Source organism: Polypterus senegalus, chromosome 3 (genome assembly GCF_016835505.1).
Source record: "Polypterus senegalus isolate Bchr_013 chromosome 3, ASM1683550v1, whole genome shotgun sequence".
NCBI classification, from domain to species: domain Eukaryota; kingdom Metazoa; phylum Chordata; class Cladistia; order Polypteriformes; family Polypteridae; genus Polypterus; species Polypterus senegalus.
Window position 1 is genome coordinate 123,343,949 of NC_053156.1, and position 26,491 is coordinate 123,370,439.

At 35.9% G+C, this 26,491-nt stretch overlaps 1 protein-coding gene across 2 annotated transcripts in view; it reads left to right on the forward strand.

The window, feature by feature from the left end:
- crybg1a (crystallin beta-gamma domain containing 1a) overlaps positions 1 to 26,491 on the forward strand; it is a 327,674-nt gene that overhangs the window by 266,909 nt on the left and 34,274 nt on the right. For both annotated transcript variants that reach the window (XM_039747873.1, XM_039747874.1), the window contains 5 exons: positions 3,021 to 3,186; positions 8,652 to 8,791; positions 16,331 to 16,457; positions 21,947 to 21,982; positions 22,567 to 22,724. In XM_039747873.1, coding sequence (XP_039603807.1) covers positions 3,021 to 3,186; positions 8,652 to 8,791; positions 16,331 to 16,457; positions 21,947 to 21,982; positions 22,567 to 22,724 — 627 coding nt within the window. The remainder of the gene's footprint in view (positions 1 to 3,020; positions 3,187 to 8,651; positions 8,792 to 16,330; positions 16,458 to 21,946; positions 21,983 to 22,566; positions 22,725 to 26,491) is intronic.

The following is a 26,491-nucleotide window of genomic DNA, read 5'->3' on the forward strand; positions in this document are numbered from 1 at the left end:
CTGAAATGCAAAGGTACAGGCGGACCATCAAGTCTTGTCAAAGTTCACTGGGCATTAGGGCTGATATATTTTGCTTTTATTTGTGCTCGTAACTGTCCACTGAACACTGAACTGGCCACTATCAACCCGCTGTCGTCCCAGAGTCTCTGTCCATTGCACTCTCACATCATTTCAGCCTGAAATGAGCTTTCCTTCTAAGGACCTGAATCCATTCTGCAGTATTTGGCTTATATATGTCATCTAATTGTTTCTTCATTGTCATGAACTGGTTCAGCAATTCCTGCACCACCTCTTTTAATTCTTGCAGGTCCCAGTTTCTTTGCACCATGAAGGTGGGACAGTTTTAATCTGAGTCAGGCTGTTGTACATTATATTGCAGAAAGGGCACTTGTATTAATGGTGCTTGAAATTCCATCCTTTCATATTCATGTTTTTTGACCCTGAGGGTCAGAATCGGGGTTTATTAGGTATCCCTTTCCCCGCTTCTTCATCCCTCTCTGGCTGAAACTGTTCATTTTTAAAAATCATCGGGACCATCTTCTTCCTCTCCCTCATTAATTCCTCAGCTGCCCAAGGGGTGGTGATGGACTATTGTCCTCAAAGGGAGTGGTCACGCATGCTGACGCTAAATCAAGGTATAATCTCTTCTTCTTTTTATTTATATTATATTTACTTATTCTTCCTTCTTTCATCCGGACTTTTGGGACAGTTCTTGCATTATCAAGGACAACTTTTCTCTTTCTACAATAAGTTTAATTTGGCTTTGCAGTCCCTCATTGCACTTCTGCATCGCTTTCAGGGCTCTATCTTTAATTATCAATTCCCATCTATTAAAACATTTCCATTTTCTCGACTAGAGCACCCTCGTGCTTTTCTATATACAATCTACCTAACTTCCTGTATTTCACTCATATCACCAGAGCCTTCTACTGGCCATCTGCCCCTGCTCTGTTCATTCCACCGTTTACAATTTTTGTTTTAAATCTAACCCTGTTTTCTGTTCTATGTAGTGTCTTGGAGAGCCGCTTTTTTTTTTCCTTGGTATGTTTTCCGAAAACAATAATCCGAACAGAGGCTCCTCATTCACACCCTGTTTTTTCAATCTCTTTCTTTAGCGAATTCCCGACCGGGAGGTACTTTCCCTTTTTATTAAATTTCCACCTCTCCCTTCTAATTATAAGTCTCCTTAAGACTCCGTCTCATTCCAAGAGGCTCTAATCGTTACGTCCCAGTACCTCTCCCGGACGGTAAAGCAATTGTACTCAGCGGTCACCGATCTTATTCCTGTCTGCAATTCGCACCTTCACTCGGGTTCTCCAACGAAGGAAACTGTTCGGTGCCAAATAAACAGTGGAAGTAACACCCGAGGAAGACAGGAATAGTTCAATCAATTAGTCTTTATTCAGTCACAGATGAGTACGTTGATTCATGCTTTCTGTTTCCCAAAGGAGTTGTAACCGGTTTGCTATTAGTTTTCCCCATGGTCAGTGAGTTTTCCGCACTCTTTTTGCTAAACCAGCCTCAATTGTCGCTTCACTCCCGGTCCCTCCTGTTCCCCGGTCCACCGGGACGATCAACCTGATTAGCGGACTGACAGTTTCACCCGAAGGACGCTGGTTACCGCTGTTTAGGTGATCATTTCCTGAGTGACCCGTTGAGTTCAGAATATAACCAGACCGTTAGAGCAAAGAGTCTCGCCCTCACGCAACAGTGCTTTTTCCCGATCACGAAATGTTCAGTTATTTATCTATTCTTCCCACTCCCTTCCTTTATTTTACTTTTAAGCCTCTAAGAGACTTCTTCTTCATTTCCTAGGGAGTGTACTAACTCATGTCCTTAACATTCATAATCTTTACACTGTTTTATTTCCGAGAGCTTATCTATACATTCCGTCCACTCACTGCCTGGTTTCTTTTCCCGGTCGGACTCCCTCGGTCTACTCACCAAGAATTTTTCCTCCCGCCTGGAAGTTCCCAGTTTACTCGACTTTCAGGAAGAATCAGAGGAGGTCAAGGATTCCCCATGCAGGAGTCGCCCGAGGCAGGCCAGTCCTAACTTTTTCCGGATCTGGTCCTCCCGACCCGGCCGGTGTCGGTCCTTTTACCGGTCCTCTGGGCGATCCTGCTCAAGGAGTCACTTGGCGTCTCTGCCCCAGTTGGCCAAAACTGTGAGCGCTGAAGTCGGAAACAACGGAAGAACTTAAACTCAATTAAAGTAAAAATAATTTCTTTATTCTTAATTCTTGGTGAGTAGAGAGAATGTGAGACTGCCTCTTTCCAACTCAGTCGACTGATTTGGGTTTTAGCAGAATACCTAAAGTAAAAACGTTCTCTCTTTTATATCCTAGAAAAGAAAAAAAAATCCCTAGCAGTTCATTCTGAGGTTATACATAAATCTTAATTTATGTCATACTGGAATGTCCTAAAACATGAAATAAACAGCCATTTGCATTCCTAAGGAATACACCCCTGTATTTGCACCCACTTAGAATCAATTTAAACATTCTTATAGTCCATAAAGATCTTACATTCTTCAGGGGTCTTCTGATAGTAGCAGAGGTCAGCCCTTCTTCATAAAGGAATACAAATTAAGGGTTTAAGTTTTTTCTTTCTCAGGATCAAACCTTGGATGTCAGCACCTTAGGCTAAGCTTCTGACATTGCACCATGGCGGTTGGTTCGCTTACTTGACAGGGTGAAGATTCAAGTATTACATTCATAGGTCTGAATCACAGTCCAATTATTTTGATGATTACCTACCAGGTAATGAATGTGTTTGATCGGCTAGTCAGGAAACATCCGTCATGTCTTCTCAGTTTTGATACAGTACACCTGTAGGTCACCATCCAAATAATTGTGATTCAGACTTATGAATATATGTGTAGAGGAGCAGTAAATGTAAACAAAAATGGATCCAACTACTACAAAAATGTGTTCAGTATTTCATATTTGCTTTAAGTACATGTTCTTAATTTTCAGTAAAATTAACTTATACAATATGATTTGTCTTAAATAATTGTAGCTGGCTTTTCTTTGAAAAGTCACATTTTCAAGGACAGATAATAGCACTTGAAGAGGAGGAGCGGGAACTGAGGGACATCTGGAATGTTGTTGACGTTGAACAAAATGCTAGCGCATATAAAGAAGAAATTCCAGTGGTCATTGGGTCAGTTAAACTTGCAGTAAAGGTAAGTCATAAGTCATTATGTTATCATTAATGAAGTGAGTGGGATTGTGTTGGAGTGATTGGCACTCCCAGCTCATGGATCCAGCATGCAGAATTCGATTGCCACTATCTGTGTGGAACTTGTGTGATCTCTCTATGACTTTGTAGATTTTCTGCCAGTTCTTATCCCTTTGTGGGGATGATGGTTGATAACATTCTGGTGCAAACAAAGTGTCAGACCCTATGTTCCCTCTAAGCTGCACGGGTGACATGCAGCACTTTTGAAATGCTGTGCTGGTGTTATTATTCCGCATACTCTCCCCTCCCACGCAGCAGTTTGGAAGTGCCGTGCAGCTGATATTGTACCTTTCATCCTTTGTTAAAGCACCCGCAGCTCATGAAACCACAAAAATGCATGGGTTGCTTTGTTAGTGCTTCATGCCATTCAATACTTAACAGGACCTCCAAATTGCTTAAGCTCATTTAATTGTGCTGTGTGCGACTTGAAATTCCAAGGGGATTAAAGAAGTCGGTAGTAAATGGTAAGTACCACCTCATGTGTCATTCACATCCGCTCATCAGTAAAAAAATTAGAGCGAATATAGGTCAGAGTCCCCCATGACCAAGTGTGGAATTTTGCCCCTATGGCATCATGTCAGCGCTCAAAAGATTTTCATATTTTGGAGCATTTCGTTTTAGGGATACTCAGTCTGTACTGCATTGACTTAAGCAGTGTAATATCTTGGGATGTGTAGGACTCACCAAGTTTGTTATGAATTGGACTAACTACTCTAGCAAACAGAAAGCTTAACACACTTATTCAAAAAGATGCATACCCTTTATGAATTTAAGCACTTATTATGAGTGATGCCTACACAGCCGCCTTCTTCTTCTTCTTCTTTCGACTACTCCCGTTAGGGGTTGCCATAGTGGATCAACTTTTTCCATATCTTTCTCTCCTCTGCATCTTGTTCTGTTACACCCATCACCTGCATGTCCTCTCTCACCACATCCATAAGCCTTCTCTTAGGCCTTCTTCTTTTTCTCTTGCCTGGCAGCTCTATCTTTAACATCCTTCTCCCAATATACCCAACATCTCTCCTCTGCACATGTCCAGACCAGCATAATCTCGCCTCTCTGACTTTTTCTCCCAACTGTCCAACTTGAGCTGACCTTCTAATGTACTAATTTCTAATCCTACCCATCCTCGTTACATCCAGTGCAAATCTTAACATCTTTAACTGTGCTACCTCCAGTTCTGTCTCCTGCTTTCTGGTCAGTGCCACCGTCTCCAACCCATATAACATAGCTGGTCTCACTACTTATGGCTGCCATCTCCGGTCTAATTACTATTCTCATCCTCCTTGATCTGAGTGCAGCCTTTGATACTATTTGTCATACTACTCTCCTTACTAGATTATCTCTGATTGGAGTTACCCACACTCCACTTGATTTGTTTAGATCCTACCTCTAATGCTGCACTCAGTTCATTCAGTTTAAAACCTTCATATCCTAACCCACCACTGTTACTTCAGGTGTGCCCCAGGGTTCTGTCCTGAGGCCTCTTCTTTTTATTATTTACCTTCTTCCCCTTGGGAATATTTTTCGTAAATATAACATTAATTTTCACTGTTATGGTGAGGACACCCAGCTCTACCTTGCTAGTAAACCCACCTCTTCCTTTCCACCACCTTTACTTATTGACTGCATTGCTGAAATTAAATCCTGTTTTTTTTTTTTTTAATTTTCTTAAATTAAACAGTGACAAAACTGAGGTTCTCCTCATTGGTTCAAAATCATCATTATCCAAAGCCAATTATCTTTCTCTTAATTTTGATAACTCTGTTGTTTCCCCATCACCTCAGGTCAAGAGCCTCGGTGTCATCCTCGACAGTACTCTATCTTTCCAATCTCACATTAATAACATCACCCGGTCTGCTTACTTCCGCCTACGTAATGTTAATCGCATCCGCCTCTCCTTCACTCCCCATACCACTGCCATTCTTGTTCATAGTCTTGTTACTTCTCGGCTGGAATATTGCAGTTCACTCCTCTTTGGTCTCTCTAATAAATCTCTTCATAAGTTTCAGCTAGTCCAGAATTCTGCAGCACGCATCATTACTTGAACCTCATCTATTCACCATATTACCCCAGTTTTGCAGCAGCTTCATTGGCTCCTGATTAAGTTTCAAATTGATTTTAAGATTCTGCTATTAACATTTAAGGCCATTCATAACCTTGCCCCTCCATATCTGTCTGACCTTCTTCATGTTGCCATTCCCTCCAGTAACCTTAGATCCTTTTCCTCCATCCATCTGACCGTCCCTCTCGTCCGTCTAACCACCATGGGGAGCAGAGCATTCAGCCGTTCTGCTCTCAAGCTCTGGAATTCATTGCCTACCGAGTTTAGAAATATCAAATCATATTCATCCTTCAAATGTAAACTTAAAACACATCTGTTTAAAATGGCCTTTTCTTTATAATTACAGTGGTTATGTTTGATTTTAATTTTTATATTTTCTGATGTTTTTAGTTGTTTATAATTGTGTATTTTATTTATTGTTTGTTCAGTGTCCTTGAGTTCTCAGATAGGTGCCTTGTATAAATGAAATGTATTATTATTATTATTTACCGTCCTGTAGACATTCCCTTTCACTCTTGCTGATACCCGTCTGTCACAAATTACACCCTTCTCCAACCATTCCTTCCTGCCTGCACTCTCTTTTTCACTTCTCTTCTACAATCCCCATTACTCTGTACTGTATTTAAACTCATCCACCTTCACCAATTCTACTCCTTTTATCCTCACCATTCCACTGACCTCCCTCTCATTTACACACATATATTCTGTCTTGTTCCTACTGACCTTCATGCTGATGCTTACACAGCCTATCAGTCCTAAGTACTCAACAAAGGAACTCACTAGCTTTGGCTTGAGTGATCTGCATGGATGTACCCAGATACACCCTAGACACTAAAGGATGACATACCTTGGTCTGCAAACATAAACCTTGACAGTGCAACCTAATACACTTTGGTTAATGCCACTTACCTAAACAGTACATTAATACTTTCTTTGCTGCTCACTATTGGAGATGACCCCCCTCGGCTACTAACCCTATGAGAAAGAGGTGTATCTCTCCCCACACCAGGTGTTCTGTGTTTACTTTATTAATTTAGTCACTTAAGATCTGCAGGCAAAGTATATATGAAAGAAAATATAAATATCTTAAAGTCAGAAACCTTACACAATACTTTCTATAAGGATGTCGAAGCTAAACAATAGTAATGAAAGAAACATTTGTATTGGAGAACAAAATAAAACGGGAAGGTTTTTCTTTCAGGTAGCGTGCCTTAACTCAGAAATCAGGCTTATGCATGCATTTTTGATTTCTAAGTAAATGGTCTTTACCTGATGTGAGGGAGTCTTCCTCTCACCCTTGCACATCTATTCTTTATACCAAATAGCTCACATGGAGATCCAGATCTATTGATGTTGCACATAGATAATTGGTTAGCTGCTCTGGTGATAAACAACCTGTCCCAAAAGCTGTAATCATCATTAAGTTTAAGCACTGTAATCTTTTCAAAATTGTTTACCTGTGCTGTACCAGGTTCCCTTGGGATGGATATGATCCATCTAGTGTTTGAGTTAACATTGTAATATGAGTTATATTAATGTTGTAATATGAGTTATACCCAGAGACATTGTCACTTACAGGATCTTTGGGCACTGCTCTGTTATCATAGCTCATCTGAGAAAAACTTGAAGCAAAAGCAGTGTGCTGTGGCCTTCTGAGCAAAATGTCTGCAGTCCTAAAGTAACAATATTAACTGTCTAAGACATATGGATCTGAGGATGTTAGGGTATGTTATCATGAATGAAGCAATACTTTTCAGACTGTAGCTTACTAGCGAAGGTTGGAATTTGGACTTAAAAAGCAATATACCAGATTAGGCTTGTGCAGATAGATAATATCATTGATAGTTGGTGATTACATGTTTGTATCGCCAATAGACTTTATTGAAACCACTTATTTAAACACCTTAAAGATACCCTATTTACACTAGGCTGTTATAACCCAGTTGTATACATAGAGGCTGTAAATGCATTGTATGTATACAGTATTCTTTTTACACTAGAAACTTTAAAATATGTTAGATGAGCTATCTGAAAACTTTCACTGCTGTGGGGTTCAACATGGTAGGTGCACCATTTCATATGCTTTACATTTATGAAGACCTGTTGCAGAAGCTGTCCATGGCATATTATTAAGAGAAGATAAGAGAGGCAGAGAATAGTCTGTAATGCTGAAATTATTTTAGGTCTTGGCAAAGCTACCGCTTTCCTGCCTTGCATTTGGATGTCTGAATATTGTTGGCTATTGAGATAAAATGCTATCTGGATTGTTCTATAGCTGCTCCACATTTGTGTGTATTTGTGAAAAACTGTAGCCTCTGCTGAGAAAAATAGACATGAGATTTTGAAAATGTAAACTCATTAAAGTGTGTGTTGCAGTGGTGTTATGGTGTCTTGCCACTGGTGCTGACGTTGACACCATATCCAGTCTTTTTGGAATAAGCACACCATCAGTAAGCCTGTGTCTGGGAACTGTGTTATTCCACCAATCATTCATAAAGAGTTGTAAACAAGTCTCCTGAAAGTGAAGGAACTCAGTACAGCCGTGCCACAGATGGGGCATATATCCCTTACAGTGTGTAAAAATAATTTAATTATTACAAATGAAAGAAAAATCCATTAATTTTGATCCAGGCTATCATTAATTTGACCATCTTCTAACCCAGTAAATTATCTGTTTAAAAGGAGTTACAGGTTGATGTGTGTAGTTTAGCAAGAAAAATATGTAATGTTTAATCCAAAATGCTCTATAATCTGAATCTGAAACTGCTGTTCTTCAGCTACATCAACAGGGTAGTAGTTAATGGAAGGTTGAAAGAATTGGTAGCTGTGTTCATGAAAATAAGAATTGTGATATACGCATTTGAAGTAAACAATGTGTCAGAACCAGTCAAAAGGAAGTGAAAAGAACTGTTGTTAAGTAAAGTTGATAATGAAGAGCCACAGCAGATCCAGTTTTCAGTTCTCAAAACACCCAATTCAGTAAATGTGCTTAATAATAATAAGAAGACCACTATTAGAAGATCTATGTTTATGACTTGGAATATAGGGGGACAGGTAGTCTAAAACCTATGAAGAAGAAAGATTATGTAAGGCTTTATAAACCATTAGTAGTATTTTAAAGTAAATTCTAAATGACACAAGGCAACCAATTTAATAATACTAAAAGTGGAACTATATGCTCGGATTTTCTTTTTCTGTTTAAGATTCTTGCAGTTGAATTCAATATTCTGTAATATATAGAATATATATTCTATAATGTATTGAGGAAAATGTTTTTTGTTTTTTTACTGTTAAAATAATTTGTTTCTTTGAGCAGTAAATGATTTTTTTTTCTGTATTTGTAGGATTATAATTTGCCAGAAATTAACTTGTTTACTGAAATTGGAGGATTAGGAAGAAAAACTACTTATTATGATGAAACTGTGGACACATTTACTTATGGAATCCCATTAAACACATCTTCGATAAGTGTCAATTCTGGAATGTAAGAATTATTTTAATTAAAGTGCATACTTCAATTTGTCTGAAAGATCTTATAAGTTCAAAATGTGTTTTGTTCTTTTAGCTCTCCCTTTTAATAGATGATAAAATGCTATATATAATAATATATATAATATATTTTTATCATGATTGTTGATGATAAAATGTCTATTCTATCTAACAAGATTTATATATATTACTAGCTGTGCTACCCAGTTTTGCAGGAGTGGGAAAAGGTAAAAAGTAATTACCAATTGTATAGAGATGAGCCGTAATATAAAGACCTCCTGTCTGATATGCTGTTGTGCTTCGTGTGCAACCAAAACAGCCCAAACCCACCAAGATCTCTGAAGGTGTCCAGTGGTATCTGGCAGAAGGACGTTAGCAAAAGATTTTCTGAACTCCTGTAAGTTGTGAGCTGGAACTGCTGCAGATCTAACTTGCTATTCTAACACACTATTGTTCCCACTGATGTTCAATTGGATTGTGATCTGGATAATTTGAAGGCCAGGACAACGCCATAAATTCATCTTGCTCCTCAAAGCATTCCGGAAACAATTCATGAAGTGTGTCAGGAGGCATTACCCTGCTGAAAGATGCCACATCCATTGGGAAATACCATAGCCATGAAGAGGTTTTACTAAAGTTATTTAGGTCACAAAGTCATCAAGTCCGTAGAACTGCTAATTTCTTCAGCATTCAGCATGTCAATTATGAGTACATAAAGTATCTCTTCCCAAGGTAAACAATGCTTACATACCTGGCTGTCAATATGATGCAACAGAAAATAGAATTCATCAGACCAGGCAATCTTCTTCCACTGATCCAGGCTTTATCTCTTAAGCTTGCGTCCTATTGTTATGTATATACAGTATATATATATATATGTATATGTGTATACAGTGTGTATATATATATATGTATATGTGTATACAGTATGTATATATGTATATATATATATATATATATATATATATATATATATATATATATATATATATTCATGGCATTCGTAGTCTGAATCACAATTGTTACTTTGTATTACACAGTAAGTACGGAGTAATAACTCATAGTTACACTGTACTTATACAAGTAAATATATAGTAGTTACAGTGTAATTATGGACACTTATGGGGATATCCCCATGTTCATCATACATTAAAATTCATTACCTGTATTATATTTTGATATTTATGAATACCTCTACTAGTTTACTTAAATTATAGTTTGGTAATTTCTTAATGGGTATACTAATATTTTAGAGCTGCTATTACTTTTGTGGCAATGTGGCATAGCTTTTAGCGGGCAGTGAACTGTAATGGTTAAGGCTTTGGACATCAATCACTAAGGTTGTGCATTTAAATCCTGCTACTGACACTGAATGACTACAGGTCACTTCGCCTGTCTTAGCTCCTATTTGAAAAATAAAAAATGGAATCAGTTGTATCTTGAATGTTGCAAGTCACTTTGGATAAAGGTTTCAGCCAAATAAGTGAATGTATTAGTATTCATATATTTTTTTTATTATTATATAATTTATAATAATATAATTTATTATATAATTCAGAAAAAGGCACAATATTGTTCACTTTAGTAATGGAAGTACTTCTAATAAAAAATGGTTGAATAGGATTTCTGTTATTGCCATGAAATTTATCAAGTGTTGTGAAATTTCATGGATGTTGGTATTGTGACATCCCTACTTGCTTTTATAAATGAGTACAAAAATGAGAGAGGAATATTTAGTAATTTGTTTTGCATTACTCTATGTCTGTTCTTCTTTGTTGTAAATAATGACACAAAATATTTGCAAATCAATCGAAAACTGAACAGATCATAACTATTACTAAGCGGAATCCGAGGTAAACATGTAACCCAAATACTGTGGTGTTACAACTTCGTTTTTTTATTAAGTATTTTCCGCATATTGTTAATTTTGTGGAAAAGTGGGCTACACACAGTAGATATACATTTGTAATAGAAAAAAAAAATTTATATGAGTATGAAGATGTGTATGTTAGGTTACTTGGTAACTTTATGTTGAGTCATGGGTTTGTATGGGTCTCTTCCTTGAATTTAGTTTCTTGATGTTGGTATTCATAATCCTTTCTTTGGATAATTTGCCTTGATTTATCTTTTGTTAATAGTTTTTTTTTTGTAACTTAGTCATCCTTTGTTGATCCTTTTTACTATTTAATCTGGTTTCTATTAATATCGTAATCATAGTGCAGCATGTCAAATTAATTTTTATGATGGTGGAGTAAGGACCTTAATTATACTTCCAACCCAAAATGCTCTGTTTATGTCTTTCTCAATGAAGAACTGGACAGTATTTTACAGAATGCCTAATTGCAGTGCAAACTACATGCAATGTGAAAAATTTAATATCAGAACACTCCTAAAGATGCTTTGGCAGTACTTGGAATGAATGCAACAGGAAAGAAGCTGAAATTTACTAACAGCATTGTCAGTGTTGAAGAATTAATAATGCTAAAATGTTTAGGGTCTGTCTAATGATTGAAAATATCTGTGTTGGATGTATGACTGGGTGACTGTTTTTATCTGGAAAAGAGGAGCACTCTATCTCGGCAATTTTTAACTATAAATAGTTTAGAGAACAGTGCAACTATTTCTCACCACCGCAGATTTTATTTTTTTTCCCAGGTAGCCATAATCTTAATTTTTTCCCAAGTAGCCATGACTTTAGGTCTTGTTGCACCTTTCCTTGCAAAAGTAACTACTGTTTATGTAAATTTACTCTTTATAGATCTAGTGAGATTATCCATGAACGTTCTAAAGAATGGTGCACAGTTGCCTTATTACACCAGCACTTCATCATTACTAGGCATGGCTAGCAATTCAGTTGCCATGTCGCCGTGCTAATCATTCTGTAGTTATGGTGCAGCATGTGGTAATGTTTAAGTGTAAGTCAGATAACACTGGCCTCCCCTCTGTAACATTCTTTGATGTACTTCTCTCATTTTTATCAAAATGTGATTCTTGTATGGCATAACTCTGATGCACATACTGCCATAAATACTATGTAGTCATACTATTTGCTTCCTAGTTAAATTAGAAGTACTGTTGGTAGGAGTAGTTGGCAACCCAGTATTCTTAAGTATAGATTTATTTAGTCTGTTGATACATGCTCTATTATAGAACATTCAATTAAAATGTACTGTAAAACAGTCCCCCTCTCTTCATGAATGTTGATAACCAATTTGTAAAGATCCTTGGAATTTTGCTTTCGAGTTTATGCATGCTAAATTCATTCTTTCTGTATACATCACCATTGTTAGTCACACCTAGAGAAAGGGTGTGGTGAGAGAAATGTTAGATGTATCTAAAAGCAAAAACTAATAATTATGAAAATGAAATGCATTTACTAAATATTTGAAGCTAAGCAGGACTTACTTGACCAAAAAAAAGTGAATTACGAAGAGTAAAGCTAAAGTGATAGTTTCAGGGTCTCTGTGTCCCCAATGTTTCAGAATAATACCATTAAGATTTACAATTTAAAATATCCCATGCGTATTAAATGGTGCTACAAACAATTAAATAAAACACATATTCAAGCCAAAAAGATGAATTAGTGAAATAGCCAATATTACATAAAATAGTCTATAGATTTCATGCTAAAGTATTAAACAGAAAGACATATATGTTGTATATTGAAAATGCATTTAGATAAACATATATTAAGTTTTATAATGTAGTGGACCAAAGGGATGTGAATTCAGACATTCTCTGTGTTGAACATGAAGCATAAGTGTGGTGTCCTTTATAAATGCTTTTGCATGTTAACTCTGACAGCTTTTTATTATCTATTCCTAATATGGAAAGTGTTCTATATTATGTTCAACCATTTTCCAGAAAGTAAGCACTTCATCTTGTTTACATCCTCAAATACCTTATACCTGTGAGAAGAGCTCTCTAGACCTTCACAGGCTTTCTCGAAAAACCAACTCATGTTATTAAAAAGATTAGGTGTATAGGTAGTGAGAAACTTTTTGGAATGGTTCAATCTATACTGTTCTCATCACGTCAGCAGATGGCAAATGATCACTTTACTAAGTGCCTTGTTCTTAACACGTGCAAGAATTTGTCAAAAGTTATGAAGACATACCACAAAAGCAAATAGATTTTGAAAATTGTATTGTACAGTGTGTTGGAAATAGTAAAAATGTTTTTTTTAAAAAGTATGACATTTTTCAAATATTTGTTGCACTGTGACCTTGCTTTAACAGATAGACAAGAAGACAATACAGTCAGACCACATATGTGCAAGATCTGGTTACTGTAAAATGCCTTGCTAGAAGTTCTTTTTAGAATGTTGCAGCAGAAGACACAAGAGAAAGGAGTATTTCAGTAAGCCACTCAGTCTTCTGTATGTGCAACTAACTAACAGTCATTGTACTTCAGTATATTCAATTGCTTAAGATAAAGAACTGCAGACAGTCAAATGACAATTTAATTTAATGTATGGTCTTCTAAATGTGATAGGCGCCTTTCAGGGCACACATATCAAGATTAAGTCTCCCTTCAACATACCACAAAACTGTGTTTGTAGACGAAGATATCCTTCCTTAAATGTTCAAATCATCTGTGATTATAGGCTCACAGTAATATGGTTGAACTACAGTGCTAATAGTCTGCCATTAGAAGGTGGGATTTTAGGTTGCATTAGTTTTGGGAGGAAGTGGGTATAATCTATCTCCGTACTTGTTCAGACCTGACATGTACTCATCTTCTTTATCGGAAGAGGGATACAATATGGACCATACACCCTCAAGACAAGTCATTTAATGTTATACTTATTTGTTCAAAGTCCACTTCAGTAATATGTTAGGTGTGATCCTAGGTGAATATGATAATTGTTTGCAGCTTTTGTACTGTACATTCTCAGCAGATACCATTTGTAGAAACAGAATTAGTGGAACCTCTTGATGATTAGTCTGACAATATTGCAATGAATCAAAGTCCAGAAGGATGTACAATCTGAAACACATTCAAAGTATATTGTTCACTTTAAGCACCCCCAAACATTTTATGAATAAACACACTGTTCTTGGTCTGAGAGTGATCTCATTAAATATAGCTCTCCAGATGTTTTCCACACTCTTTTTTTTTTTCATTGCAGAAAAATTATTTTAAATGGACTGCTATCGTCGGCACACCATTTTCTTGCTTGATGTCAATTAATTGGTCTAACACTAAACGCTACTGCTATTTTCTGAGGAATTTTTGCCCACAGCCGCCATCATTTTGACACCTTTACCTCTCTTTACTAAGGTATCTTTGGACGTTCCCATGTCCCATAAACCGAAGTTTGTTTTTTTTCCAGACAGAGTTTAATTTAACCTGTGGGAGCTGTTCTGTTGACTAGTATTCTTACAGGCCATTGAGTATCTGTTGAAGGTGCTTGGCAAGAAATTAGTAAGATAAGTAGAAATGAATCTGTTTTCATTTGTTATGATGCAGCTTCACCATCTATTTTTTCTCCTTTTTACACGGTATACAAAAAATGTTGAGTTGCAGAGTTGAACCAGATTATAATATTTTCTTTTTCTAAATATCTGTTTGGATAGATCTGAAAAATCATTTTTCTATTATCTGTTAATCCGTTTGACTCATCAGGGGACAGTGAACTACAACAAATGGAAAGCAGTTGTCTTGGTATTTTAATTTTTCTTTAATATTTTGAGATATGACCTTCAAATGCACAATTGCTGGGCTATTAAACTAAATCCTGTAAATTAGCCTATGATTTAACTTTGTGAAGCATATGTCTGTTGACCTATCCATCACTTTCACCCCATGATTGTGTTTGTATGCTTGCTTCATTCCTAGCATTTGATGTAGCACTGTCAAAAAATGTTTTTATAATTTGTATTTTTAATTTAATAATTTATACTACTTTATTATTCAAATACAACATTTCAACACACCAAATAGGACACCCGTTCAATTTAAACAAAACAGTCCACAGTCATTCCTTTATAAAACAAAAACTAAGCAAATTAAACTAAGGTCTACCAACTGTAAACATTTACCATGTTTACATGCACTTAAAAAACCTGATTATTCACAGAAGCCTGATTTATAAAATGCCATGTAAACCCATTTTCTGATTAGAGAAATTTTGTTATTGTCTTTCTTGAAACTTGACTAAAAGATGTAGATTTCTTAGTGAGCAATTCGATTTTGGCCGTGTAAGCCCATAACCAGGTTGTTGCTAAGGATTTTGTACTCGGCCTTGGCATGTTTTTGCTTTGCCCATGCTTTCAGCAGGTATGGGCAGAAGCATCCACATAGTACATTTCTAGAGGCAAATGTTTGGGCATTCGCATTATTCTTTCTCCTAGATGAAATAATCCATCTCAGTGTTTCAGAAAATGCTAACTTTGTATTGATGAATACAAAGCACTGAATGTACAGTGCTAAACTCTTTAACACAATCTCAAGAGCAGTAGAGTAACATGTTAAAATTAGCATGCATTAAGTAGTCAGATAACATTTTAAACTAACAAGTAACCTAACATGTATTTTATTGAAGTAAAAATGTCTATGTTGTTATCGCAGCAGCACTGGGTGTAAGACAAGAAGCACACATACCGAGTCCTTTGCAGGGCACAGTTGCACAGCCAGGCAGAAAAGAGTTTGCTGCATGTAAACCTGTAACTGAAATCTATAAATAAAGTGTCAGTTTGACTATACATATTTATAAAACACAAGAAAATTACAACAGGCATCATGCTTATTTTTGGATTCACAGTGGCCATTGTTGATGTTTAACTCTTTTTTTTGAGTAGTGTAATGACATCTGAGTTTTGACAAGGAAAGTTCAGGAGATTACTAGCCAATGTAAACACGGGATATTTAGAAACCTGGTTTCTGCCTTAATTGGGTTATTTACTTTAACCGATTATGTGTATGCATATATTGGTGAATACATAAAATAAGCATTTTGGCTAGAATCTCTTTTTTTGTTGCAGCTTATCACCTATACCATCATAACACAAAAATGAAAAAGAAAAGAAAATCAGACATCTGCTAAGAGAATCTGTTTTGTGAAGTAGTATTTCTTGATTATTTTCGAGGGTGATTGTCAGATGTATACTTAATGTTTAAGTCTAGTTGAAACTCACTCATTTTGTTTGAAGGTAGAAATGTTCTTCTTTTATTGTGGCAACCTCCAGTGGGAATAGACTTTTTGTGGTTCTTTTATTTAAACAAATATTTAATGTAGCTGCATTAGTATAGTCCTTAAAAGAGAAAGCATAGTCTCTACATTTTGGCTTTTGTAACAGTGTGCTGAAGACAGTTTGTTTTTCTTTTTGTGCAAATTAAGATGCAGAAGGTAGTCTAACATGTTGGACACTGAGCAAGTCATTTAATTTCTCCATGTACAACTTGCAAAGAAATTATATTATCAAAATTACTACTGACAACAAATTAATACTTGTCCTCTCTGTCAATCAATCATGCATGTACATATGACCATTAATGTGATGTTTTTTAATTTTTTTTATTTCTTCCTTAGATGGTTTATTTTTGCAGAGCCTGACTTCCAGGGGATCCCAGCTGTTTTACTGCCTGGTACATACCCAAATCCAGAATACTGGAATTCCCAGCACTCTATTGTGAGGTCACTGCGACCACTGAAAATGGTAAGAAATAAAAAGCATGATTATTCTTGGCTTGATCTCTTCTGTTCTGTTTGGTGATATTTATACTATCATGTAGTCATTTAAATTATTAATGTGGAAGTTAAAATTATGGCATCTACTGTATATTTTGCTGTAGTTAATGTTGCTTGCAGAAAAATGATGCATGACGATGTCATGACAAAGGATTGTAACTTGAATTCATTGTGTGATTTGAATTTATGTGATTGTCCTTGTGCATTTATGGAGGCGGTGGGCCCCCTTGCATAACACATTACATGTACAGGGGGCACCAAAGTTAAGGGAAACACACCCTAGAAACATAAATTAAAATATAGTATGTGAAGTGTGGCCAAAAATTATTAGAACCTTTAGGCTTTGCTGAAACTTAAGGAAATAATGAAGAGAGGTGATTAAGCTTGTTTGAATGTTTTCGTTGAGCATAAGTGTTACTTGGAGTAAACAGTATGAATAAACATAAGGGCATAAGAAGAGTGATGAGAAAAGTCCATTCACCACAACATAGGTTGTCATTTGCTACTTACCTAATGATTAAAAAATGTAGTCATGTCTTCTAGGTGCTTCTTTAATGTATATTTGGCATCACATTATGCACTACTGCACTAAAGAGAAATAGTTTCAAACATTTGTTTTCAAACATTTGTCTTAAATTTTGCCTTAACAACCTTACCAGTGTTTCATGGATTATTGTTGAATTTTAAAATTGTAAGCAAAGAATTTTTTATAAACTTTAACAAATATAATGCCCACTTTTGTAGTTTAAAATGGCTTTAAGGGACACTATTCCAAATGTGAGCAAAAAGCCCTAAAATGTACTAAATATGTCCACTTTGAAGGCACAAATTTTTGATTTAAGAAAACATGCTTTTCACATTTCAGAGGCAAGCTTGTGACATGAAAAGGAAATTGAAAGTAATACATTTTATCACAGCAATTTGAAATACAAAAGATTCTAAAAAAGGGTCAAGAAACCTCTAAATATACAAAATCCTGACCATGCCCTCACAGCTCAACCATAGAAAAAGGTCCCACTCAGGCAACCTAACTCCAAATTTGAACTGCAGTCTTCAAGAACTTGCACAAAATTGGGCCAAACTTTAAAAACTGAAAATACTTTTAAATGTCCCAGATATAAAGTGCCCTTCAAGGGAGAGGATGACTGTAAATTTCTGGCACGAAGGACAAAAACAAAAAAAATGTTCTTTAAATCTAAAGGATTTATTAAATAAACAAGAGAAGATCAAATATGTCAAGAAAATGGGGGAACATTGGAAAAAGTAGGCAATGACTAACAAGATCAGAGACAAAGTCAAAAGGTAAAGCAAAAAGATCCACAAAACCACAACATTTCAAATAGTACTTACAAACAAAGAAGATCCTTACACCACAATAATCACTGATCCTTATACTAATAATTTACAGTTAGGTCCATAAATATTTGGACAGTGACAACTTTTTTTCTAATTTTGGTTCTGTACATTACCCCAATGAATTTTAAATGAAACAACTCAGATGCAGTTGAAGTGTAGACTTTCAGCACATGGAAGCGGTTGCTCTTAACTCTAAATATGAGGTCCAATGAGCTGTCCATGCAAGTAAAACAGGCAATCGCTAGGCAGAGAAAAAAAAACAAACCTATATGAGAGATAGCAGAAACACAAGTAGTGGTCAAATCAACCATTTGGTACATTCTGAATTAGACTCAGCAACACCTGAAGGCCTGTACAACAATGGAAGACTACCGTGATGTGATGATATGACTGCTGACATATTTGCAGGAGGATTTCTGAAGTTTACAGTGCTATACTCTCTGCTCAGATTCATACAAATGCTGCAAAACCGATAGGACAACACTTCACAGTACACATGGACAACAAGCCAAAACATACTCTATCAGCAAACCAAGTGCTTTTCAAGGCAAACAAGTGGAATACTCCTCAATTAGCAAGTCAATCAACTGAATATAATCCAATTGGACACATATTTCACTTGCTGAAGACAAAACTGAAGGCAGAAAGTCCAAACAAGTGGCACCTGAAGACAGCTGCAGTATTGGCCTGGCGAAGCATCAGTAAGGTGGAAACCCAGTACTTGGAGAAGACTATGGGTTCCAGCCTTCATTGACTGAAAAGGATTTTCAACCAAGTATGACAAATGATTCTTATGTTCATAATTATGTTAGTTTGCCCAAATACTTTTCAGTCCCTGAAAATGGGGGGATCATGCATAAAAGTGGCTGTCTTTTCTAAATGGCTCATACAATGTTTTTGTTAAAAGCTTTAAATACTTATGGACCTAACTGTATATACCATGTTTGTGAAGACATACAGTTAGGTCCATAAATATTTGGACAGAGACAACTTTTTTCTAATTTTGGTTCTGTACATTACCACAATGAATTTTAAATGAAACAACTCAGATGCTGTTGAAGTGCAGACTTTCAGCTTTAATTCAGTGGGTTGAACAAAAAGATTGCATAAAAATGTGAGGAAACTTAAGCATTTTTTAACACAATCCCTTTATTTCAGGGGCTCAAAAGTAATTGGACAAATTAAATAACTGGAAATAAAATGTTCATTTCTAATACTTGGTTGAAAACCCTTTGCTGACTTGAACTCATGGACATCACCAGATGCTGGGTTTCCTCCTTTTTAATGCTCTGCCAGGCCTTTACTGCAGCGGCTTTCAGTTGCTGTTTGTTTGTGGGCCTTTCTATCCGAAGTTTAGTCTTCAAAGAGTGAAATGCATGCTCAATTGGGTTAAGATCAGGTGACTGACTTGGCCATTCAAGAATTTTCCACTTCTTTGCTTTAATAAACTCCTGGGTTGCTTTGGCTGTATGTTTTGGGTCATTGTCCATCTGTATCATGAAACGCCACCCAATCAATTTGACTGCATTTAGCTGGATTTGAGCAGACAGTATGTCTTTGAACACCTCAGAATTCATTCGGCTGCTTCTGTTCTGTGTCACATCATCAATAAACACTAGTGTCCCAGTGCCACTGGCAGCCATGCACTCCCAAACCATCACACTGCCTCCACCGTGTTTTACAGATGATGTGGTATGCTTTGGATAATGAGCTGTTCCACACCTTCTCCATACTTTTTTCTTGCCATCATTCTGGTAGAGCTTGGTCTTGGTTTCATCTGTCCAAAGAGTGTTTTTCCAGAACTGTGCTGGCTTTTTTAGATGTTCTTTAGCAAAGTCCAATCTAGCCTTTCTATTCTTGAGGTTTATGAGTGCATTGCATTGTTACCTTGCAGTGCACCCTCTGTATTTACTTTCATGCAGTCTTCTCTTTATGGTAGACTTGTATATCGATACGCCTACACCCTGGAGAGTGTTGTTCACTTGGTTGGCTGTTGTGAAGGGGTTTCTCTTCACCATGGAAATGATTCTGACATCATCCACCACTGTTGTCTTCCGTGGACATCCAGGTCTTTTTGCGTTGCTGAGTTCACCAGTGCTGGCTTGCTTTCTTAGGATGTACCAAACTGTAGATTTTGCCACTTGTAATATTGTAGCAATTTCTCGGATGGGTTTTTTCTGTTTTCGCAGCTTAAGGATGGCTTCTTTCACCTGCATGGAGAGCTCATTTGACCGCATATTGTCTGTTCACAGCAGAATCTTCCACATGCAAGCACCACACCTCAAATCAACTCCAGGCCTTTTATCTGCTTAATTGATAATGACATAACGACGGAGTTACCCACACCTGCCCATTAAATAGCCTTTGAGCCAATTGTCCAATTACTTTTGAGCCCCTGAAATGAAGGGATTGTGTTAAAAAAATGTTTTAGTTGCCTCACATTTTTATGCAATCTTTTTGTTCAACCCACTGAATTAAAGCTGAAAGCCTGCATTTCAAATTCATTGTGGTAATGTACAGAACCAAAATTAGAAAAAAGTTGTCTCTGTCCAAATATTTATGGACCTAACTGTATGTCTTCACAAACATGGTATATACAGTTAGGTCCATAAGTATTTAAAGCTTTTAACAAAAACATTGTATGAGCCATTTAGAAAAGACAGCCACTTTTATGCATGATCCCCCCATTTTCAGGGACTGAAAAGTATTTGGGCAAACTAACATAATTATGAACATAAGAATCATTTGTCATACTTGGTTGAAAATCCTTTTCAGTCAATGAAGGCTGGAACCCATAGTCTTCTCCAAGTACTGGGATTCCACCTTACTGATGCTTCGCCAGGCCAATACTGCAGCTGTCTTCAGGTGCCACTTGTTTGGACTTTCTGCCTTCAGTTTTGTCTTCAGCAAGTGAAATATGTGTCCAATTGGATTATATTCAGTTGATTGACTTGCTAATTGAGGAGTATTCCACTTGTTTGCCTTGAAAAGCACTTGGTTTGCTGATAGAGTATGTTTTGGCTTGTTGTCCATGTGTACTGTGAAGTGTTGTCTTATCAGTTTTGCAGAATTTGTATGAATCTGAGCAGAGAGTATAGCACTGTAAACTTCAGAAATCCTCCTGCAAATATGTCAGCAGTTATATCATCACATCACGGTAGTCTTCCATTGTTGTACAGGCCTTCAGGTGTTGCTGAGTCTAATTCAGAATGTACCAAATGGTTGATTTGACCACTACTTGTGTTTCTGCTATCTCTCATATAGGTTTGTTTTTTTTTCTCTGCCTAGTGATTGCCTGTTTTACTTGCATGGACAGCTCATTGGACCTCATATTTAGAGTTAAGAGCAACCGCTTCCATGTGCAAATTCCACACTTAGAATCAACTCCAGACCTTCTCCCTGCTTAATAGTTAATGAAATAATGAGGGGGTTGCTTACACCTGGCTATGGAACAGCTTGACAGTCAATTGACCAAATACTTTTGAGCCTCCAAATCTGGGTGACCATGAATAAAATGGCTATCATTCCTAAATGGCTCAGACAATATTTCCTTTTAACCTTTTAAATTAAAGAATGCATTTACTTCTTTCATGTAATTATTTCTTTAATTCAAATCCACTGTGGTGGCATATAGAGCCGAAATTATGAAAATTGTGTCAATGTCCAAATACTTACAGACCTAACTGTATGCATGGTATTGCTATGTATCTTACTGAATTTGTAATGTATTCATTGCAAAAAAATCATGAAATTGATAAAATAAATGTAAAAGTAAACAGAATCATATGAAAATGAAAGAATCTTCTACAGTACCAAACATTTTGTGATAATGGGTGTTTACATAACTTAGTAATTAGATTTTTGTTTTCAGTCAATCATGTTTTCTAGAATTAATGAATAGTACCTTCTTTTTGAAAAGTTTTGTTGTTGTTAGTCATCAAGACAAATGTGGCTGTACAATGGAGTATTTTCTGTCCTCTTTATATTAATGTGAATTAAACCATGAAATATCAATCCTAAATATCAATAAATAATTTCAAGCATACACTGGATAGAAAAACTTACCATTATTCTCAATTCTGTGCTCGGTATTCCTTTCAGGGTGGAATGAAAGTAGAGCATCCCACAGAGCCCAAGGTAAAGATTTACTTTTATTTCTATTAAAAAAATCAATATCTAAATGTAAAGCAAGTTTGGTAATGAGTCAAAATTTAAGGTGTTTAAAAAATGTATTTTATCAGTGTTTGGGAATAATTTTAATTGGTTTATTTTTTTTATTGATTTTTATTGTAATATAAGTTTTAATCATCTTCATGTAAATTTCTGTTTCTAGTTTCTTCTCATAGTGTAAAACATGTTAGATTTTCTACAACACTAAATTACTCCATTTTGAACGTGTTAATGCAATGAAGTTGAGACACTGTGTAATGATAATCTGTTGTTGCTGCCCCTACCATCTCCCCTCAATTCTTAATTGGTTTTTAACTTAAAAAAGAATGAATACTTGATGTATTTTTTTCTAAAACTGAGACACACCTCCCCGGTTTAGCAGCTGTGAGCCTGAACAGTTTTTTTCAAAAGGAGTTAGATTATTGCTATATGTGTGCCCCAAATAAATATTTTACCCCACCGTATGCAAGTATCTATGCAGAAATTACTATGGTCATGGATTACCTTCAGATACTGAACTTTTTAATGTTTTATATTTATCAAATCAACAGGCTATTCTCTATGAAAAACCATTTTTTGAAGGAAAACATCTTGAAGTTGAAAATGACATTTTCAGCTTTCAAGAGGAAGATGTTAATGATGACACTTCTACAACATGTTCAATTAGCAATTTTGGATCTGTGGGCTCATTTAAAATTCTAAAGGGCATGTGAGTAATTTTACATATATTAATAAATGTAGTGTAAATCTATTTTGCTAGTATGTATCCTCCATTGACTATATATAATGAAAAGCACAATTTAAAAAAAGTCAGTGAATAATAAATACATAGAAGTTTTTATGTAAATGTTAGCTGTTTTAAAGGTTACTTTTTATAATTAATCTGTAGTAATATTTATCAGTTGTCTTAGAATTGCTACTAGGGATTGCAAGTCTAACTAGAATAAGAATATGTACAACCTCAGAGTAGGACGTGAGAAGTATTGGTGAAGCATCCTACTCTCACTACCAGGTAGAAGTAGGAGTTCCCATTTCAAAATGACTGATATGATTTTATGGCAGCCCAAGCTGCAAACTGGAATTATTGAAAGAGTTTTATAGTTTCCTTGGAAATCATGGTACTAATGCTAACAATAATATTCAAAGTAGTAGGAAAAGAAGAAGAATGAAAACATACATTTTGCACTAAGCTGCATGTATTTGTCGCAACAACATCAAAAATAATTGTGTAACTAGCACCAGGATGGAAAGGCCAAGAAATTCATACTCAGTGAGAGTAAAGCATATTTATTTAACAATGAATGGTCCACAGGTGTACTTTCAGAAGAATTGCCTACCCACTGTCATGGCCACAGGAAATGCCTCGTAAAATGGCAGGTATACTGAAATAGGCCAAGGTTTATGCTGTCACTGAACTCGTGTTTACACTTCCAGTGTTCATCATTGTCTTCCAGATTTGCATGGCATATCTGTTTCTGTGAACACTCCTTATTGTCTGCAAGACTCTATTTATCCAGTGCTCTGGGACTCTGTCTGCCTTCTTTAGCCTTGTCAGGACTGTACAAACAGTACAAGGATTCATGGAATGCAAAGCTCAGAATACCTATATGATATTTCACTGTCATCACCCATCCAGCCCTTCTTATCTTCAGAGTAATATGCTGGCTATAAAATACAATTTGCATCCATGACCACCTGTGTGGTGAAATTGCGATTTCGCTTGCGATCACATAACATTTAAGATTTGTTATGAATATTATTCCATTTGTTTAATATATAATGTCTTTTCATTAGTTCATTGTTGTCCAGCATTTCTAAAATATTCAGTATTTCCCAGGATGTGTGTGCTGATCTCAGCTTAAACATGATCATCTGGCAACAAGTGCTCATAAATCATGGTGAAGTTTGGAGCAGTTTCCTACATTTGGAAAACTAATAAAAAAAACTTTTACTACTACTCCTAAGAGTAGGTCCAAGGTTGCGTCACTCTGAGAATTTGAGCCAGTTAGGATTGTTTCCCTACATGGTATATTTCATAAATACTGTCAGAGATTTTTAAAAGGAGAGACATCATCATTTAAAGAGCTGGAAAGGTATGGTGTACTATGCAGTATCAGTATGGTGTGCTTAATAAATACTGTATGAAGGTTTGCAGAGTGAAGAGAGTATTAAAATGACTAATGAGCCACAGTTGTGGCAGTAGTGTCATAATGTGAATTTGTTGTTTTTTATCATAATGTAGTATATATTAACTTTCGTGATTCTGAAACACTTCTTATGTGTTGTTGTTTTTATAAACTAGCTAAGGAGTGTGTTACGTAGTGAATGATTAGCTTCACAAATGAACCAAGTTCACTGTAGGGAAATTCAGTGTGAAATGGTAGTTATGCTTACAGTCCCACTTGAAAGCTATAACAACAATAAAAAACACAATCATGATGCAAATAAAAATCTTATACTTATATTGAGAGCCTACAATCTATAGCAGGCTCTTGCATGAAAACTCAAATAGAATTTGGGAGGATACATGAAGCTGCATCCATTACAATGAACACTCTCTGTCTCTAATAGCTAAGTTACTCTAAGTTCTTTGCATTTGTCCAGGCAGAGTCGAGGAAATACTTTTCTCTTAGACCAATACACTATAATTGTAAAAGCAAAAACTAAAAATGTGTAATGTAATGTGAATGAAACACAAAAAAACAGATAAAGGATGGGATCCAAAAGAATGCTTAGATACTAAAAATGGGTTAGATGTTGATTTTTGGACTTCTGATGTGATGCTCCAGCTATCTATCATAAGCTCTCTGAGAGCAGAAAGTATGTCTGAGAACAGAAAGTGTGCGTCATCTTAAGGAGCTTGATCTTCTTCCAAAACAGGTCCCAAAATGAATGCTGACTTCTTGGTTTATGGCAGTTTATGTACAGAAGGAGGCAGAATAGGTGATGCTTGCGGCTCTAAAGCGGAAGTGTTCTCACTGATCTTCCAGGGGGTTTTCCTCTATTCTAAAATGAGAAAAGAAAATTCAGTGACTGTGCATGCTCGTTATTTTTCCCCGATTTTTCCTTTACCAATACTTGTGAAATACTCCTCAAGCTTGCATGTCTGATAATTAACATATAAAAAAGAAAAGAAAACAATATTACATAATAATAATATTAATAATAAGTAGAAATAAAATTAAATATAACATATGAAGTAGTATTTCATAAGGAGGCTATGTATAGTATATGTATTTGAATTAGTATGTGTATAGTTTTGTATTTAATGAGTGGTATAATCTATTCTTGCATTTTGCCTTAATAGCTGTACAAGAACAGATTATTTGTACTATTGTATTTCTGAGGTGGCAATGATAGATTGGCCATCTTGCTCTGTGAATAGGATTATTTGTGTTCTGTTTATGTATTTACTTAATATTTCGACACTTATTGCACACCCAGCCTTCCTGGAAGGGGGTCTTTCCCTGAAATTTTTTAACCCTACAAGGTTTTTTGGGAATATTTTTTGTCTTTTTAGTGAGTCAAGGAACCCAGTCTAACAAAATACAGGACCCGTTAAAACCCATTGAAGCATTCCTCATGTGATTTTTGGACTATACAAATTGTTGTGTTGTGGCGCAAAGCTTGTTTAATACATACGTAGACCACAGTGATGTAATGAATATTGATTGAACTTCATTGCTACCTACAAGGAGATATACTAGAATGCAGTAGAAACTTCCACTGGATTGCATTAACAGTTTGTTAAATATTAAATCTATTTAATTTTTGTTTTGTAAAACAAAAATGCTCTGGAGAGGCTAATCTGCAAATATACATGATGCTATGTATTTCTTATCACTATACTTAAAGGAACGTAGGAGTTCTAGAAGCTATGCAGAAAAGTACAACCAAGTGCATGCGTTCTTGAGCCATATGTCAATAGGACACACACTGTACAGGCAAAGGAAACCGAACTTCTTTTGTTTTGATCAGATAATATTGAATTAGTACCTAATGACAGTTCTCAGAGGCATCATTAAAGTTGATCCAGTAGAATTCTACATATTTTATCAAATTCTCAAGGACATCAGTTAAAATTATGAGGAAATATATTAAAAATAGAAGCAAGGGAACAATTTTTATGTGATGTGTGGTGTAAATCTTGAACAAAGCACAAAGTCATGTTCTTAAAGTGGATACTGTGACAACTTTGAAAAAGTATCTGGACAAGATATTGGGACAGCAATCAAACAATCTTTAAGGACTGGATGGTCTCCTCTCCTTTCTAAACTTTTTTTTTTTTTTATTAATTTTATTACAATCCATACAAAACTTTATGTTATGTGTCTGCCGTTTTTTTCCATCTAGTCTTATTTTACTTCCACATTCGGAATGTTATGCTTATTGGTAATGCTAACTTTGTTGTAACCAGTGATTTAGATGTGTGTAGAAAGTGTAAACTATAAAAGATCATCAGCCTTTCCAGAGTTG